This window comes from Monodelphis domestica, chromosome 2 (genome assembly GCF_027887165.1).
Source record: "Monodelphis domestica isolate mMonDom1 chromosome 2, mMonDom1.pri, whole genome shotgun sequence".
Classification (NCBI taxonomy): domain Eukaryota; kingdom Metazoa; phylum Chordata; class Mammalia; order Didelphimorphia; family Didelphidae; genus Monodelphis; species Monodelphis domestica.
In genome coordinates, this window is record NC_077228.1 from 286,685,253 (window position 1) to 286,703,830 (window position 18,578).

The 18,578-nt window shown below is 47.2% G+C and overlaps 2 protein-coding genes across 2 annotated transcripts in view; one reads left to right on the top strand and one right to left on the bottom strand.

Moving 5' to 3' along the window:
* The window catches only part of ABCC10 (ATP binding cassette subfamily C member 10), a 37,720-nt gene extending 24,769 nt beyond the window's left edge, over positions 1 to 12,951 (top strand). The window contains exons 11-22 of the mRNA XM_001365331.5: positions 1,027 to 1,104; positions 1,313 to 1,504; positions 4,063 to 4,213; positions 4,656 to 4,845; positions 6,920 to 7,263; positions 7,635 to 7,804; positions 9,138 to 9,298; positions 10,036 to 10,289; positions 11,286 to 11,431; positions 11,572 to 11,669; positions 11,880 to 11,992; positions 12,408 to 12,951. Of these exons, the coding sequence (XP_001365368.2) occupies positions 1,027 to 1,104; positions 1,313 to 1,504; positions 4,063 to 4,213; positions 4,656 to 4,845; positions 6,920 to 7,263; positions 7,635 to 7,804; positions 9,138 to 9,298; positions 10,036 to 10,289; positions 11,286 to 11,431; positions 11,572 to 11,669; positions 11,880 to 11,992; positions 12,408 to 12,543 (2,033 nt within the window). The 3' untranslated portion in view covers positions 12,544 to 12,951. The remainder of the gene's footprint in view (positions 1 to 1,026; positions 1,105 to 1,312; positions 1,505 to 4,062; positions 4,214 to 4,655; positions 4,846 to 6,919; positions 7,264 to 7,634; positions 7,805 to 9,137; positions 9,299 to 10,035; positions 10,290 to 11,285; positions 11,432 to 11,571; positions 11,670 to 11,879; positions 11,993 to 12,407) is intronic.
* Positions 8,760 to 17,884, bottom strand: DLK2 (delta like non-canonical Notch ligand 2). The gene is made up of 6 exons (XM_007483964.2): positions 17,582 to 17,884; positions 16,821 to 16,937; positions 16,382 to 16,445; positions 15,353 to 15,483; positions 14,187 to 14,331; positions 8,760 to 13,853 (listed from the first exon to the last, which is right to left on the bottom strand). The coding sequence occupies exons 1-6, from the start codon at positions 17,736 to 17,738 to the stop codon at positions 13,112 to 13,114; spliced, it is 1,356 nt and encodes a 451-aa protein (XP_007484026.1). The 5' UTR covers positions 17,739 to 17,884; the 3' UTR covers positions 8,760 to 13,111.
* Positions 17,885 to 18,578: the final 694 nt, after the last annotated feature.

An 18,578-nucleotide genomic window follows, 5' to 3' on the forward strand; every position in this document is an offset into this window, starting at 1 on the left:
TGTATAGATTATTTTCCTGTTTCTGCTTACTTCACTTTAGGTCTGTTTATATAAGTGTTACTGCTTCTCTGTGGTCGACATATTCATTGTTTCTTATAGCTCAGTATTAATGAAAATCACAATGACTAGATGGCTAATATTTATATAATCCCTTAAGTTTTGCAAAGCTCTTTACATGTATTATCTCATTTCATCCTAACAACAACACTGAGAGGCAGGTCCTCCTATCATTCCCATTTTACAGCTGAGGAAACTGAGGCAGGGGGCGATTAGGTGACTTGCCCAAGCTCACACAGCTAGTAAGTGTCCAATGCAAGGTTTGAGCTCAGGTCTTCTTGACTGATTCCAGGTCCAGCATTTTATTCTCTATGCCACCTCATTTGTGTTTAACTATCCCTAATGGATGGACAATCTGCTTTGTTTGGCATAGTTTTTTTTTTTACATTTATAGATAATATTTTATTTTTTTCCCAGTTACACATAAAAACAATTTTTAACATTCATTTCTTTTGCTATCCTCTACATATATAATGTAATATAAGTTAACAGCAAATAATACATTTGATTTATTATAAATATGTATTAATTATAATAAATATGCTTATCCAAGAGAAATAAATTCTCACATTACCTATGTCATATTTTTAACATTAATTTTAAACATTTTGAGCTCCAATTCTTTCTCTTCCTCTTACTCCTCTCACCTCCCTGAGACAGTAAGCAATTTGATATAGGTGATATATGTACAATCATGACATAGACATTTAGGACTATTTTTAGGACTGGGCTGGCCTGCCTGGAAGCAGTGGGATGAACTGGGCAACTTTTAAAGGCCCCACCCATCCCTAGGATACCATGCAAGTTGAAACCAAGATGGCAGCTAGATCATGAGCCATTAGGGGGCACAAGAGATGGAGACACCATAAACATTTATTGAGCATCTATTGTTTGGAAGACAGTATACTTAATGTTGTAACCAATTAACAACCAGTTCTAATATTTTCTGACCTCCATTCCATCCTCTAGGACCACCTTCTGAGATTCTGCCAATGGTACAATCTACCCCTGAGGCCCAGTCTGAGGATGTACCAAAGACGGAGTCAGGTGTGAAGTGGGGACAGGGACCTTGTATTCTTTTCCAGAGTCATCCCTTATTTTCTTCCTTCTCTCTATAACTTCCATGACCAATACCTCCGAGATTTTTAGGCATGGCCCAAATCCTCCTCCTTTCCCTCTTTACACCTCTCTCCCTATGATAATATAAGGGCTACAAATGTGGCCCTCCCTCCTTTTCCTTGTACATCATTTGTAGCAACCTCAGAGGAAGGGAAGCCAGAGAAAGAGAGTGAGGAACCGAAGGATGTGGACCCAAACCCCAGCCGCCTGCTCCAGGAGGAAGGGAAGAAAGAAGGGGCTGTGGCCTTCCAAGTGTACCAGGCTTACTGGAAAGCTGTGGGGGCAGGTCTTTCCCTGGCCATCATCTTCTTCCTTCTTCTCATGCAAGGTAAAAGTATCTTTCTGAATCCCCACTATACTCATTCTTTTTTTTTTTAAACCCATTCTTTCTGTCTTAGAGTTAATACTAAGTATCAGTTCCAAGGCAAAAGAGCAGTAAAGACTACTTAACAATGAGGATTAAATGACTTGTCCAGGTCACACAACTAGGAAGTGTCCGAGGTTAGATTTGAACCCAGGACCTCCTGTCTCCAGGCCTTGCTTTCTATCCACTGAGCCACCCAGCTGCTCAAGCTATTCTTATTCTTTTGCCCCTCCCTTTGTCTATCATTCATATCCTATGGCTGAGTCTCAGCTCTAGAGTCTACTAATTGGAATTCTCACTTCTCTCCACAAGAGACATGCTTACATGGTATTCTATCTTCTCTCCAGGGGTTCAAGGAAGTTCTTACTCTCTGTGTGATCATGGGTGACACTTCTCTAATCTATAGCTTCTTCCTTTGACCACTGGATTATTGGATTTAGAACAAAAAGGAATCAATGAATGAATGAATAAGGATTATTTGGCATTTACTCTATGGAAACTGTATGATGGAGACAACTCGGAAAACTTTGAGCTGCTACTTAGAAATCCTACGAGGGCAGTGGTGGGGAATGGATGATAAGGTCCAAGGATCTTGGGGTTATATCATTAGGTCCTGTACCTAGCATGCGCAGGACACAGGGGCAAAGCACATGGTAAAGACTGGAGGGCTTTACAAGGTCATTGCAGGGCAGTTGGTAAGGCCTGGTAGCCCTCCATCTCACTAGAAGGACTAGAATTGATGATTCTTATCTATTCTAAGTCAGTAAGGAGACCTTCATGAACTGCAGACAGGGTGGGAAAGGGGAAGTGAGTGCTCCCAGGATTCACAGTCAACTAGATCTGGATTGTGGGAGAAGTAGAAAAGGTTATTTGTATGGTAGCAGGTCTTCCTACCTCATAGGCAACTAGCTGGCACAGTAGATAGAGTGCTGGGATTGCAATAAGGAAGATATGAGTTCAAATCCAGCCTAAGATCCTTCCCAGCTACATGACCCTGGACAAGTCATTTCATCACTGTCTGCCTCAATTTCCTCAACTATACAATGAAGATAATAACACCTATCTCCCACTATTGTTATGAGGATCAAATAATAATTGTAAAGCATTTAGCATGGTGCCTACCATACAGTAAGCATTTAATAAATGTTTAATCCCCTTCCCATGTGCCAAATATGCCAAGGTTGCCTTGGATTTGCCATGGACACTATTCCAGTCTCCTTTGATTTTACAAATGAGTAGACTGAGGCCCAGAAAATTAAGTGACTTGTCAGAGATTATATAGTAGTACTTTGGGGCAGAGTCAGGGGTTGGTCTAATGCTAGTAATGTCCTCTCCATTGTGCTCTAAGGCCCATCTACCTGGAAAACAGAGATACTAATACATGCACCATCTTGGAACTGCCATGAGTAAAGCATTCATACAACTTAAAAGTGCCACCCAAAGTTAGTTATTACTGCTATTATTTTCAGACTCCCTGGAAGAGAGAGGTGGTAGACTTGGCCATGCCCAACACAAAGCATCCTGAGAAGATAGGGATGAGAAACTTCCCAGGATTCAACTTGCTATATCTTCCTCTTCTTTCTTATATTTGGAACTGTTGCAACAGCTAGGTGGCTCAGTGGATAGAGAGCCAGGCCTCGACATGGGAAAGCCTGGGTTCAAATGTGACCTCCTAGCTGTGTGACCCTGGGCAAATCACCTAACCCCAAATGCCTAGGCCTTATTGGTCTTCTGCCTTGGAACCAATACTTGGGGTTTATTTTTTTTAATGGACACTGTCCCCTTTTGTTGTCAATCATATCAGATTCTTCATTACCCCATAGACCATAACACACCATGCCCTTCTATCCTCCACTATCTCCCAAAGTCTGTCACAGTTCAGGTTCATTATTACATTTATAGAAAAAAAAATTTAATTTTCTTTTAATCTTTATCTTCTGTCTTGGAATTGATACTAAGTTTCAGTTCTAAGGCAGAAAAATGGCAAGGGCTAGGCTATTGGAGTTAAGTGACTTGTCCAGGGTCACACAGTTAGGAATTGTCCAAGACCTAATTTGAACCCAGGACCTCCCATCTCCAGGTTTGGCTCTCAATCCCCTGAGCTATGTAGCTGCCCCCATGTTTGTTGTTTCTTTTACTCTATCTATTCATCTCATCCTCTGTTGATCCCTTTTCCTTTTGCCTTCAATCTTGCCCAAAATCAGGGTCCTTTCCAATGAGCCCCATATTATTATGTGGCCAAAGAATTTAAGTGGCATATAGGGGCATGGAGGAGGCCCAGGATGGGTGAAGGGATGAGAAGAGAGGCCAACAGGATGAGGGAGGGACTGGAGGTTTGGAGAGAAGTCTGAAGAGACAGACACTGGAACCTTAAAAGAGGCTGAGGGGTGAGGAGGAGTGGACCAAGAGAGGAGGGGCACCGGGGCAGTGATGAATGAACTAATAGCAAGGGTGGGTCTAAGAAAATGCAAATGACAGTTGAATAGTTTCTCTTTCCCCTTTTATTTCTTTCCTGTTTCCAGGGACCAGAAATGCTGCTGACTGGTGGCTGTCTCACTGGATCTCCCAACTAAAGATAGCTGAGAATGGTTCCCAGGAGATGTGGCACCTTACCAGCCAACCCCCCTCACTATTCTCCCCACATCTGCTTCTCTTCTCCCCTGGAGGCCTCTTGTGAGTTGGCCATTGTTGGTCAGTCATTTTATTTGTGTCCTACTTTTCATGACCCCATTTTGAGAATTTCCTTACAGATACCAAAGTTTGCCATTTCCTTCTTCAGCTCATTTTACAGATAAGGAAATTGAGGCAATGTTAAGTAACTTGCCCAGTGTCACATAATTAGGAAGTGTCTGAGGCCAGATTTGAATTCATGAAGTTCAGTGTTCCTTTCCTAACTCCAAGCCCTGCACTCTATCTACTGCACCACCTAGCTGCCCATAAGTGAGTGGCCTGGGGGACCCAAAAAAATTTGAGTCAGAGCTGAGTTCAGGAAGTAAACCAGGAACTTGAGCATAAATCTCAGTGCCTTCTCTGGTTTGGAGATGTGCAACCTGAGGTCAGAATGAGGTCCAGGAATGACATGGTCATGATTCCACTTTCCCTTCCCTCTGTCCAGTGCCTCAGTGTCACCATTGCCCAAGACCACCTCAAATAGCTCCTCGGATGTGCAGTTCTACTTGACTGTATATGGGGCCATTGCCAGTGCCAACTCCATCTTCACCCTCCTACGGGCACTACTATTTGCTGCTGGCATCCTTCAGGCAGCAGCCACCCTGCATCAGCGCCTGTTGCACCGTATCCTCAGGGTGAGTGGAGAGATATGGTGGGGAGAAGGTTGGAGGAAATCCTTTTGCCAGCTTGTCTGAGGCCTTTGCTGTGGTCCAGCACTACTTTGACTCCCTGGCATCACTGCCATGCAATGCCAGAGGACCCCCTTCTCTCCCTGGGCAACTTGAAGCCATTTGTCCTTTGTAGTGGAATGGGCATTTGATCTGGAATTAGGAGATCTGGGCTCTAGTTCCAGCTTGGACACTTGGCTAGTTGAGGGGACTTGGACGAGTCCCTTAATCATTGTTCTTTGGAGGGTGGGGACTACCTTTCTTCTTTCATCAGAGAAAGGAGCTCCTAGTACGAGAATTCCCTTTTCTGATGGAGTCCCTCACCTTTCTGACTCTAAACTTTGGATAACTGCCCAGGGGCCCTGAGAACTTGTGACTTGCTGACATGATTGCAGAAGCAAAACTTGAACCAAGGTCTTTGTTACTCAAAGGATGACACTGTAGTCACTCTACCTCTCTGATTCTATAATAATAATAATAGTAACTCATTTTTACAGTGCATCACATTTTGCAGAATGCTTAATACCCTATGTGATCCATGTAACCCTATGACATAAGTGCTGTTATTATCACCCTTATTTTGCACAGGGGAAATTGAAGCTGAGAGCAGTGACCTGACCTGCTGGCAGGTTACACAGCTAGAAAGGATGTGAGATATGAGATTCAACCCCAGGGCTTCCTGACTTCTAAGTCTAGGACCTCTTAATGAAATTTTCACACCCTCATTTCCCTCATCTGTAAAATGAGGATCATCAACTGCCAATTTTGCATGATGGTTGTAAGATGGCACTTGGATGAAACAATACCGTAGATATGTGAATTATTGCTCTCGTTAGGAGATAGGACAAGAGTGAGCAACTAAAGCTATATTCATGGGAAGTTTGTGATCTAGGTCCTTGACAGGAATCTTAGAAGGTCAGCTAGGCCAACTGGTTCAGTCCCCTGTCTCCTGACAGAATGACTCCCCAAAGGGATTAAGAGGTTTTCTTGTTCTTAATAAATTTTCTTCCAGAGAAGGAAGCTCCATAGCCTCCCTTATCTTCTCTAAAGCTATTGCCTCTCCTGACCAGGATAGCCTGCTGGTTACAAGATCTTGAAACCTAACCTTCATCTTGATGGATTTAAAGTTCTCCATCCTTTATAGAGAGAGAAGTCAGCTCTCAGGAAGGAGGTCTTGACAGTGAATGGGTAGAAAACACAGTGACAGCAATTTGCCTTTTTTTTTTAGGCACATTAATGCCTTTTGTTTTTATACCACAGCTATGTTCCCATATGATCTTCCTTCAGAGAAAGAAAACATGCTTCATTTGCCCTCCAGGATCTAGATTGACCTTTACAGTTAGTAGGAATTTGACTGGCTTTGAGTCACAGCTCTTTTCCCTGGGAGGATTTAAGGACACCTCAAGTGTCTGATTAAAGATAGGAAGATGGACAGGCTGACCTCCCAGAGGCCTTCCCAGCCAAAGAAGATTCACTGTTCTCCCCTTCCTAGCAGAATTCCTTCCCCTACCCCACCCTTGTCCATCAGTTGTTTCATTCATGCTCAATTCTTTGTGACCCCATTTGGGATTTTCTTGTCCAAGACACTGAAGTTGTTTTGCCACTTCCTTTTCCAGTTCATTTTACATATGAGGAAATTGAGGCAAGCAGAGTTAAGTGATTAACCCAGGGTCACAGAGCTAGTGTTTGAGGTCAGATTTGAATTCAGGAAGATGAGTCTTCCTGACTCCAGACCCAGTACTTTATCCATTGCACCACCTCTCAGTCCCCATCTCTGTGGACATTCTCTTCCTCTCTTCTCACAACCAATCTATCCTGCCTCAGGGCCCTCACAACCCTATACCTACTCAGAGCTCTCAAATACATCCCTATATCTTCTCCAAGCTTTTCCTGAGACTCATTTCTCTTCTAGTTCTCTCCAATGATCAGGATTCATAACTAATTCCTTCCCCTCCAAGATTCTCCTCCAACATTTTCCCACCCTAGGCACCCCTTGAATACCACAAAACCCAACTGCTCTAACCATTGTCTCCTCTCCTAGGCTCCTGTGACATTCTTTGACTCCACGCCAACTGGCCGGATTCTGAACCGCTTCTCATCTGATGTGGCCTGTGCGGATGACAGTCTCCCCTTCATTCTCAACATCCTATTGGCCAATGCTGTGGGACTGCTAGGGCTGCTGGCTGTCCTGGGTTCAGGACTGCCCTGGCTACTGTTGTTGCTACCACCCCTAGGCTGCCTCTACTACTCTGTACAGCGTCATTACCGGGCCTCCTCAAGGGAGCTGCGTCGGCTGAGCAGCCTTACACTCTCCCCGCTCTATACCCACCTCTCTGAGAGCCTCGCTGGGCTTAGTATCATCCGGGCCACTCAGGCCACCTGCAGGCAAGACTCACTATCTTGGGGCTGGGAACAGAAGGTCACATCTAAAGGGAGCCTATCCAGGGTTGAGGGTGAAATAGATAGGGCAGAGTGTGATGATTCCCTTAGAGGGGAAAGAACTGGGGCAAAGCATATATAGTGGGGAGGGGTTGGGGGAATTCTGAAGAGAGAGAAGAGAAGGACTGGGGAGATAATAAGCCTGGAGGGGAAAAATACAGAAAATTGTCAAGGAAAAGTTTAGAGACTTCTGTGCAGAAGCCAATTCTTTTTTCTTAGTGAGAGGATATTAGAAATGAGGACAGAAAGGAGAGAGGCCACCTCCTGAGGCTGTTCTTAGTATATGGATAGGAGAAAGTTCAGCTCTTCACCCATAGGTTTGAGGAGGAGAATGAGAAGTTCCTGGAGCTCAACCAACGCTGCCAATTTGCTGCCAGTGCATGCCTGCAGTGGCTGGACATACGGCTGCAGCTTATGGGCGCTAGTGTGGTCAGTGCCATTGCCATCATCGCCCTCATCCAGCATCAGCAACACCTCGCTAACCCAGGTGCCACCTTTGTCCCTTTCATCTTTATCCCAAACCCAACTGAGAACCTTCCCACTTCCTCCTAACCTTTCCCTGTGACTTCTGTTCCTCACAGTGAACTTTTTGCCCTCGTTTCATGTGTTTTTGTTCAGTTGTTTCAGTTATATCTAATTCTTCATGACCCCATTAGGAGTTTCCTTGGCACAGATACTGGAGTGGTTTGCCATTTCCTTTTCCAGCTGATTTTATAGATGAGAAACTAAAACAAACATGGTTAAGAGACTTGCCCCATGTCACACAGCCAGTAAGTGTCTGAGGCTGAATTTGAAATCAGGAAGATGAGCCTTCTTGACTCTAGGCCTAACTCTCTGTCCACTGTACCACCTAGGTGCCCTACTTTCCATATATTAACTCTTTCACCCACACCTCCTCCCCTAGGTCCTAATTCTTGGCCCCAGGCCTACCTCAGCCCCCTCTTCCTTAGCCCCATATATACACCTCACCTGTTTCAGGAACTGGCCTCTTGTGGTCCCCACCTGGGTCCTTTCTCTTTCTCAGCCTGCTTCCTTTTATTCTGCCATCAATGTAGATAGACTCTATGTGTGTGCATGTGTATGTAGATGTAATTTCTCCCACATACAAGCTGATTTGATGAATATTTAAATACCTATTTTATACAAGTTCTTGTGCTAGGTATATGTATATGAAATGTACAATGTAATATGTTAAGATTTGGGCAGCTAGGTGGCTCAATAGATTGAGAGGCCTGTAGATGGGAAGTTCTGTGTTCAAATCTGGCCTCAGACACTTCCTAACTTAACCACTGCCCCTAGCACTTTTCTGCCTTCGAACCAATATTTAGTATTGATTCTAAGACAGAAGGTAAGGGCTTAAAAAACAAAAAAATGAAAGAGAATGTTAAGATGAAATAAGCCATTGTCCCTACCTTTAAGAAACTTAGAAGTCTAATACAGTATTTCACTTTATTTCTTTACTTTTGTTTGTTTGAGTTGTCTTTCACAAAATGACTAATGTGGAAAGATGTTTTACACTATTACACATATAAAATCTATATCAGATTTGTTTGCCATCTCAGGGAGGGGGTGAAGGAAGGAGGGTTGAGAATTTGGCTCAAACTTTTTAAAAATGTTTAAAAATTTTTTCATGTGATTAAGTGGAAAAATAAAATATTATTAAAAAAAGAAACTTAAAGTCCAGTACATACAAACATACCACCCCTGCTGTGCAGCTTCCTTCAGTAGGGAGCCTAAGGGTGGCAGCAACAGCAGCAGGCAGGTCAGCCCCAGACCCACAATTGGCCAGCGACCTCCAACTGAATCCTTTTCTTTCTTAGGACTGGTAGGCCTGGCACTGTCTTATGCCTTATCCTTGACAGGCCTTCTCTCAGGCCTGGTGAGCAGCTTCACACAGACAGAAGCCATGATGGTGAGTGTAGAGCGCCTGGAGGAGTATTCTTGTGATCTGCCCAGTGAACCTCAGGACCAGCAAATACAGGTATGGGGGCTTGGGCTCCTCTTCCTTTCGCCCTACCCTGGAGCATAAACCACAACTTTTTTTTTCTTCCAGTTCAGTTCTAGACAACCTCCTCACTATGGAGCAGGACACAGAGCCAGAGAAAAATAAGGAAAACTAGAAATTGGTTTAACCCTGTGGGGTGGTACCACGGGTGTTATGTGAGGGCACTGGCTAAGCTACTGTTTTTTTTTTACCTCATCTTAATTCCCCACTATTTTCCTTATAATTTTTCTCCTCATCTTCCCACAACCATTTTTCCCCCATTTACTTATCTTTACTCATTTCTCTCCCCAGTTCTCTCCTCATCTTTCCTCATCTCCTTCCCATCCTGCCCTTCTCTTCAGTTTCTCTCACTCTCTTCCCAGTTCTTACCATCTTCATTTCTCTTTACCATCTCTATCATCCCCATCCCATCTTCTCTCCCTCCTTGCCATCTCTTACTGTCCTTCCTCATTTCTTATCACTCCTTTCCTACTGTCCCTTCTGTCTTCATTTCCATCCCCACCTACATCATGTTTTCACACCTCTTCATTCTCTAACCATGTCTCTTTGCCATCCTTTCCCATAGATTCTCCCTCTCTCCCCATCATCTCTCCTTTCTCATTATCCCTCTCTCATCTCTCTTCATTTTTGCTTTATTATTTCAACTCTATACCACTCTTGCCCACATCTCTTCACTCTTTCCCTTCTTTCTTCTTTCCCTGTGGTGACCACAGGTAGGAGTGGGCTGGCTGTCACAGGGGCACGTGGAGTTCCAGGATGTGGTATTGGCTTACCGCCCAGGGCTGCCCAATGCCTTGGATGGGGTCACCTTCAGCGTGCTGCCTGGGGAGAAGATAGGCATTGTGGGCCGGACAGGTTCTGGAAAGTCTTCTCTGCTGTTGGTACTGTTCCGACTGGTGGAGCCCAGTGCTGGACATATACTCCTAGACGGTGTGGACACCAGCTTGCTGGGCTTGTCAGATCTCAGGTGAAGTTGGGGTTGAGGCTGCCATGGCAGAAGGGAGGGAGAGTGCTCTGGCCCCTGGGACTACAGAATCAGCTTAGAGGCCTGGGATGGGGCTTGGAAGACAGAGAAGAATGGGAGTAGGGCACTTTGATGAAGCTGGGAAATAAGAAAGGCTGATTGGTGTTGTGAGGGGAATAGAAGTTAAAAAATACGGAAGAACATCTGGACAAAGAGATATAATTAGAGGGCATCTAGGTAGCTCAAATGGATAGTCAGACCTGGAGACCAGAGGTCCAGGGTTCAAACCTGGCCTCATATATGTCTCAACTGTATAATTCTGGGCAAGTCACTTAACCCCCATTTCCTAACCCATATGGCTCTTCTGCCTTGGAACTGATTCTTAGTATCAATTCTAAAACAGAAAGTATGGGTTTTAAAAAAAGATAATTAGTCAATCAATTAGCATGTTTTAAATCTCTTATTTGCCAGGCATTATGCTTAGTGCTAGAGATTGATGTCTCTATCAAATCAATACTCCCAGGCTTGGTTTTCAAGGCTGACCCAAACCCCACTTAGCCATTTATTTTCTATTTCTTCCCTTTCCTTGACTCAGGCCAGTCTCAACCTTCTGAGAGCCTTGCCATGCTCATTGTGGACTCTCTCTTGGTTCTTGTTGGTCCCTCTACTTCAGAATGCCTCCCTTTCTCCCTTCTAGCCAGTTGATCCTCTTCAAGGCCTCATCTAAGCTTATACATACACACAATACATACTATTGCTTCTAAGACAGAAGATAAGGGTTTTTTTAAAAAGCACCAAGTCTGTGACTCCAAATCCAGGATTCTTCCACTACACTATGTTGTCTCCCAGTAAATACCCATTGATCGATTGATTCATAGGTAGGAATTAAAGAGCTTCAAGCTCTCATGGAGGGAATGGACTTTTGGGCCAACTAGAAGGTACCTGGGGTCCCTGAGACTGGATCAGATCATACCATTTGCTTCCTTCTCTGCCATCCAGGTCTCAGCTGGCCATCATCCCTCAGGAGCCCTTTCTGTTCAGTGGCACAGTACGAGAAAACCTGGACCCTCTGGGTCACCATGAGGATGAGAAGCTGTGGCAGGCATTGGAAGAGTGCCACCTGAGTGAAGTGATCACTCCCCTGGGTGAGTGCTGGGTGGTGAGAGAACCTGACCAAGGATAGGCCTCTTCCTGGAGGTAAGGGAGATCTTATGAAGTCAGGAGGGAGGGGGTAGTGTCTGGGAGAAGGGCAGACCTCTTGGGTGAAAATGTTTGTGCCCAACAGGTGGCTTGGATGGTGAGCTGGGTGAAGGGGGCAGGCGCTTATCGCTAGGGCAGAGGCAGCTACTGTGTTTGGCCAGAGCTCTCCTTACAGATGCCAAGGTAAGGAATGGGTTTTGAGAGGGGCAGAAGGGTGGCCTTTGAAAGAGTGATGGCAGAACCCTCTTGGATTATCAGGAAGACTATGAGAGGGTTTGTTTCTCTAGACCTCAGCCCTCCAGTGCAGAGCTGAGACAAGGAGGCTAAAGGTGGGGTGGGAGGCTACTAGGTCAGGATCCAGGGTAAACACAAGCCCATCTCCCCCTCTCCCAGATCCTGTGCATTGATGAGGCCACAGCCAGTGTGGACCAGAAGACAGACCAGTTGCTCCAACAAACAATTTGTAACCGATTTGCTAACAAGACTGTTCTGACCATTGCACATAGGTATGGATGTGTAATAGAGGTGTCTAGGGAAATCCTCTTAAGTGTGATGGGGAAAGAAAAGAAATGACAATAATGTCGAAGGTTCCTTTGAGGGGGGATATTACAATATTCCTTCCTTCCTCTGGAGGACTGCCCAGAAGTTAGCAAGGAGAACTATCTTTATCTCCTCTTGGGCTCCTGTCCCTTTCCTGTCAGATACTGGTGAAGCACCAAAGGTGGGAACTGTCTTGCCCTGGGAGAAACTGAGTCACTAAGCAACCTTCTCCTCCTCTTCCCATTTACCTCAACAATGGAAACTTGCCATTCAGTTGGTGTGGGTGGGTGAAATCTGATGCCTGAGAGTATTGTGGAATGAGACAGTAAAAGATCACCCATTCCCAAAGTCACCCTGTGCCCACCTTCACCTGCCTTATAGGCTCAACACAATCTTGAATTCAGATCGGGTGCTGGTGCTACAGGCAGGAAGGGTGGCTGAAATGGACACGCCAGCTGCCCTTCGAAGTCGGCCCTACTCACTGTTCCAGCAGCTGCTACAAAACAGCCAGCAGTGACCTTGCCTCTTCTGGAATGATGTCTTCTGTCTTCCTCAGTAGTCACCTTCCTCTCCTTTTGGGATGGTTTGGGGCTTTTACTCTCAGGTGATGAACAGCTGTTTACTCTCCCCTTCATCTGCAAGGCCACCCGGCCCCAGGAGGCACCAGGTCCTTCTCATATTCCCCAAGCAGCCCTGGCACAGAAGCCCAGGAAGCACAGGAAGATGGGTGTCACGGGATACTCTTCAGTGAGCCGATGGTATTGGAGGAGAGCTCTTCCTAGGCCAGGACTTGGACCTGTGATTTATCTTCCCTTGGACTGGGGCTACAGGTTGGCCCCACTGGGGCCAGGAGCCCTGGGAGTATGACTTATCACTCACTGTCATTTTTTGTAATTTTATTTGATAAAACTTCTCTTGAACAATATTTGTGTATTTAAAAAAATAGCATTTCTGGTGTGAGGCTAAGACACCTCGGGGGCAGGGGGTGGGGCTGGGGAAACCCACAATGGTCTCTGAAGGGGAGGAGATGTGAGAAGAGGAAGGAGATGGAGAGGGAGCCCCATTCTGACCCCCTCCAACCCTCATCACAATGCCGTGGTCTTGCCAAGCTCAGATGGGAAGTCAGGTGGAGGGGAGATCCCAGCCGGGAGCATGCTGACCTGGCACTCCTGGTCATGTCGCTCAGGGGGTGGGGCATACTGGTGATAAGGGCAGCAGCAAGGCCCAGTGGGGCAGTGGCCATGGCGTCGTACCCAAAAAATCACCAGCCCTGTGCCAAAGACCCCAGTAATAGTGATGGCCCCAAATATGAACAAAACAATCAGGCTTGAATCCCCTATCCCTGCCTCTTGTCGCCGTACTACCTCCTTCACTGAGATCCTCAGTAGCCCTGCGCCCACACTGAAGGGGGCTGGTACTGTGAAAGGAACCACGGCTGCAGGGGTGGGTCCAGGGGCACTGTCTGGCTCTGTAGGCAGGTCCAGGGCTGGGAGAACAATCTCACATGTCTTGCCCCCAAAGCCATCAGGGCAGAGGCAATCAAAGTCATGGACTCGGTCCCGGCAGCGGGCACCATGCTGGCACGGTCGGCTGGCACAGTCATCCAGGTTGACAGTGCAGAATCGGCCAGCAAAGCCTTTGGGGCAGTGGCAGGAGAAGCGGTTGATGCCGTCATGACAGGTGGCACCATTGGCACAGGGCCTCATTAGGCAGTCATCCACATTGACCTCACAGCGTGGACCCACAAAGCCTGCCAAGCAGCGGCATGTAAAGTTCTCTGCGAAGCCTTGATCATCTTGGCACTGCCCACCATTCCGGCAAGGAGATCTGAGACGGGTGAGGTGGAAAGGAGAGAGTTAATAGTGACAATGCTGTGTGACTTGGATCAAATCACATCCCCAATCAGGGCCAACTGTCCCTCAGAGAGAATGTTGGACTAGATTTTCTCTGAGGTATCTCTACCCCCTCTCTGATTCTATGGCTATACCCCCAAAATCCATCCACCCTTACCCTCAGCACATATTACTTACTCCTTCCGCTCCAGCTCCAACAACCTGATCTCTAGCTCCATCTCCCTTACCCACCCTATCCCCTCCTTTCTATCCCTTAAAGTCTGACCTGTGTCCAAGTTCTACTTTGCCTGATCCAGTTGCAACTCACCCAGCGTGCTCACAGGGCCCAGTCTTGCGCTCACAGTTGTGCCCGTGGAAGCCTGGTGGGCACACACAGTGGTATTCTCCATCCCCTTCATAGACACACTTCCCTCCATTCTGACAGGGTGGCTGCTTGGTGCAGATATGCTCATCTGGGAGGTAGATAAGCATGCCTTTGGAGAAATGCCCATTTTCCTCTACTCCTCAAGGGCAGGCTAGGAACTTCTGAAGCTTCCCCCTAACCCATGCCTAGCTTCCACTTTTGGGACCTGGTTTCTGTTGTGTAAACCTCAAAATTCCTTAGACTTATAAATGTTGGAAATTTCACCATTGGGATATTTCATACTTGGAAAATTTCTTACTGATAGTCTATTGGAATGGGAACCCCATTGGCATGGGAGGTTCCTTCTCTTTTTCATTAGGAATTACATAGCTGATTCCTTGGCGACCTTAAATTAATATATATCAGTCTTTTAAAGTGATTCCCTTGTAACAGTTGGTATGTTTCTTAGCCAAATTCCCAACCCCATTCTGGAGACCTGGACTCTAGCTAGTGACCAGCTGTTGAGACATAAGTCATGAGGCAAGGTTCTCTCTTCCCCCTATCATCCACAATCCTTCCTTCCTAATTCCTCATCTTTAAAATGAAGATAACACCTGTCCCACCTACCCCAAAGGTTTATTACTGTAAAAACAAATTGAGGGGGCAGCTAGGTAGCACTATGGATAGAGTGCTAGACCTGGAGTCAGGAGGACATGGGTTCAAATCTGGCCTCCGGACACTTCCTAGCTGTGTGATTCTGGGCAAATCACTTAACCTCCATTGCCTAGCCCTTGTCCTTCTGTCTTAGAGTTATCACCAGTACAGATAAGAGTTTTTAAAACAACGAATGAGAGTGAATTTATTTTTGTGCCTTTCTTGGTATCACTGTCTTCATGGGTGCCTACACTTCATACTAGTATCCTAAGCACAGTATGTTAAGCACGTACTCAATAAATACCTGTGGACCTCTTGAATGAATATGAAAGCCCTTTTATAAAAACTGCAAAAGACTATTGAAACAACCTAAAGGATTCATATTCCTCAGGTCTCTTTGGTTTTCCCTTTAGGTCTATGGGGTCTCCCCCATTTTACCCAAAGGGCTCAGCAGGTGCCCTCACAGCTATTCTCACCTTTGTCACAGAATTTGCCTGCCCAGCCATTACTGCAGATACACTGCCAGGGTTGGTGACAGGTCCCATGCTGGCAGCCAGGCATCCTGACACATTGCTCACAGTGTAATCCCTCCCAGCCAGGGTCACACCTGGGGAGAAGATAGAGATGCAAGTTATTCTTCTGGGAGATTTCAGGAAATGAAAAGAAAAGTCCCCACCAAATGGAGTGGGGAAACTGGGAGTCTAGTACCCAATCCCTACCTTGCAGTGAGCTCACCCCAAATGGACACAAAGTTAGTAACTCCCTGAAAACTTCATTAAGCCCATCCTGTGGCATTTTATATCCTGAGAGGCAAGTACCTTTCCTGTTTTAACATCCTAGCACAGCGGCAGCTAGGCAAAACAGTAGATAGAGCATCAGGTCTGGGGTTAGAAGGGTCCAAGTTCAAATTTGGCCTCAGATACTTCCTACCTGAGTGATCTTGGGCAAGTCACTTAATCCCAATTGCCTAGCCCTTGCCACTCTTCTCTCTTAGAACTGATACTAAAGGTAAGGGTTAAAAAAAAATCTAGTACAACCTGAAAAAAAAAACCCTAGTTAAAGGGTTCTTCTGTTTCTAAGCTCAGTCTCATCCACTGTCATTTACCATCAACACCTCTTGTTCTGCTCCCACTGGGAGCATTGGGAATCTGCATAGTTCACCATTAGGATTCTTCCAATCTTCTCTAGTCTTGGTTAAATCATCCCAGTCCCTTTTCCTGTCTTTACTGAGCTTGTTCTCTTGCTCTCTCCTCCCCTAAATATCTCCTTTATCTGTTCTCTCCAAGGAACAAAAACTTTAGAGAGAGGGGAGATGTTAGTGAAACTCTGGGGGCAGGAAATGAATGCTGGACCAAGCAAAATATTCCATACCACAAAGGGCAAGGAGGGCTAGGTAACTGGTCCATATGTCCTTTCCTGGGAGAAGGCAGGGCTAGAGTTGGGAGAATGGAGCACAGGGAGGAGTTTTGAGTCAGGCTAAGGATTGGGACATCCCAGGCACCTACCTGCACGTGCCGTCAGGCTCACAACAGCCGTGGGCCAGATCACAGTGGGAACTACAGTCATCAGCTACAAGAGGTAAGAAAAGAAGAATAACTTGGGGTGGCACAAACCAAAGTAGATCCCAAGTAGGAAATTTGTATGTTAGGGGAGAAGGATCTTGGTCTTCCTCTATAGGAAAACGGAGTTTTCGTCAAAAAAAAAAAAAAAGTTGTGTCCATTTTCACATAGTGTAGTTTGGGAAGGGTCGGTTCCATGGAGACTTTGCTGGTCAGTGTGGATGTAATCCCTGATTCTACCGGCAGAGGACAGTGTGGGAACAGGGGATTAAGGCTGAGGCTACCCACCCCTCCTCCCCAGGTCAAAGCAAGAGGGAGGGGGGCGCACAGGCAGCTTCAGCTTTCTCCTCTCCCTTCTCATGGGCTCCGGAATCTGGGGACTTACCATGGGTGGGCTGTCCGGATGCCCCCAGGATCCACAGCAGGGACACAAGCTGGAGACAGCGGCAGCCGCTGGGCATGGTCAGCGCCGGCCCCAGGAGGGACGGACGAAGACGGACACCTGTAGGATAGGACAAGACGGGGCTGGAAGGGACGTGGAGATGGCGGGGGCAGTGCCAGAATAGAAATGGGGTAGCGGGGACATAGAGATAAAGAGAACGTGAGGGGATGGTTGTGGGGATACTCAAGGTGACGAAATCTGAGCCTGGACGACAGAGGATACGGGACAAAGATAAAGGGGTAGCATAAAGGGGAATGGCAGAGTAGGGGTCTAGAACGTGTACCCAGATTACAAGGGTGGGTCTCTGGCATCAAGTAGAAGAGCAGGAGCCTGGGGGAAAGGGGTCGCCGAGAGATGGGGGCAGTAAGGTCGGAGAGAGGGGGCCATCCCCGGAACAAAGCAGTCTTGTCCCCCCCCCCACACACACACACCTCTGACTGAGCTCCCTCCCTACTCCACCAGGAGTGGGGCCACTTCCACCCCCTAACCTCTCAGAGCAGCCCCCACCACTCGCTCCGGCGTGGTCATGGCACAGGGCCGAGACACCCCCATACTACACCCTCCCCCAAGACACAACATCTCAACCCCTTGCCAGCTCCGGAAAGAGTCTGGTGTCTCCGAGCCCCCTGCCTCCAATCGCTTCCCACCTGGTCTCTCCCAGCCCCCCACGGCCTTTGCTCTTTCCCTCCAGGGTCCTCCCTCACCTCGGGGGTGACGGCGCAGTGCGCCCAGGATCCCGGCTAGCTGGGGAAGCGGAGCGCGGCGAGCGGGGCCGGGGGATCCGACGGGATCCGGGCCAGAGCCCGGGGCTGCGCAGGGCGGCCCCCTATAGGGCCAAGGGGCCGGCCAGGGAAGCCGCATCCATGCCGAGCGCTCCGGGAATCTCCGGATCCGGGCCAGACCGAGGAGCGGCGGCGGCGGCGGCAGCTTGGTGCGCTCAGGCCGCTTGCCAGGGGCGGCGTGTGCCGGCAGAACCCGCCCTCCCCCGGGGCCGCCGCCCGCCTGCCCGCCTGCCGGCCCGCCCCCCTCCCCGCTGTGTTCACTGCCTCCGGCACCGCGCCCCCAATCCAGGCAACACATCGGCATACACGCACACACACACACACACACTCACACCACACAAAACCTCTCACGCCTACATCTCTCACCCATGGTTCACCTCAACCCTACATCCCCACTTCTCATTCACGTAGCTCACACCATCCTTTCACCTACAGCTGTGATCCTCATCCATTACAATCTTCCCCACCCCCTATTCCCCCGTCTATATCTCTCCATTCATTCAATGAACGTTTTATTTAAGTCCTTATTTAAGACACTGTGCCAAGCTCTGGGGATACAAACAAAAATGAGACAGTCCCTGTCCTCAAGGGGCTTACATTTGGATGGGAAGAAAGGAAGACAACTAGGGTCAAGATTAGTAGATGCAAGACATACAAAGTGACGGGAGGGCACAGGAGCAGCCCTGGGTTGAGAGAGACCAGGAAATGCCTGTAGTTGGTATGATTTTAATCTCTAGGTTTTTCTCTCTTTTTTAATCCAGAAAAGCATGTGATTTGTAAACCTTTTATTAGGAATTTAGAGACAAAAGATGCTAGATTCACTCCCTCCCCACCCTCCTCTGCCCCTTCTTAACCACTTGCCCATCTCTTATCTTCTCATTTTTTCCTCTTATCTTCTCCTCTCTAATCTCTCCCATAT

Coding starts and splice junctions, on each gene's coding strand:
- DLK2 (XM_007483964.2), bottom strand. CDS start 17,738: ATGCGGCTTCCCTGGCCGGCCCCTTGGCCCTATAGGGGGCCGCCCTGC. Junction 16,446..16,820: donor ATCCGGACAGCCCACCCATG/GTAAGTCCCCAG, acceptor TACCTCTTGTAG/CTGATGACTGTAGTTCCCAC. Junction 14,332..15,352: donor AGGCAAATTCTGTGACAAAG/GTGAGAATAGCT, acceptor TCTACCTCCCAG/ATGAGCATATCTGCACCAAG.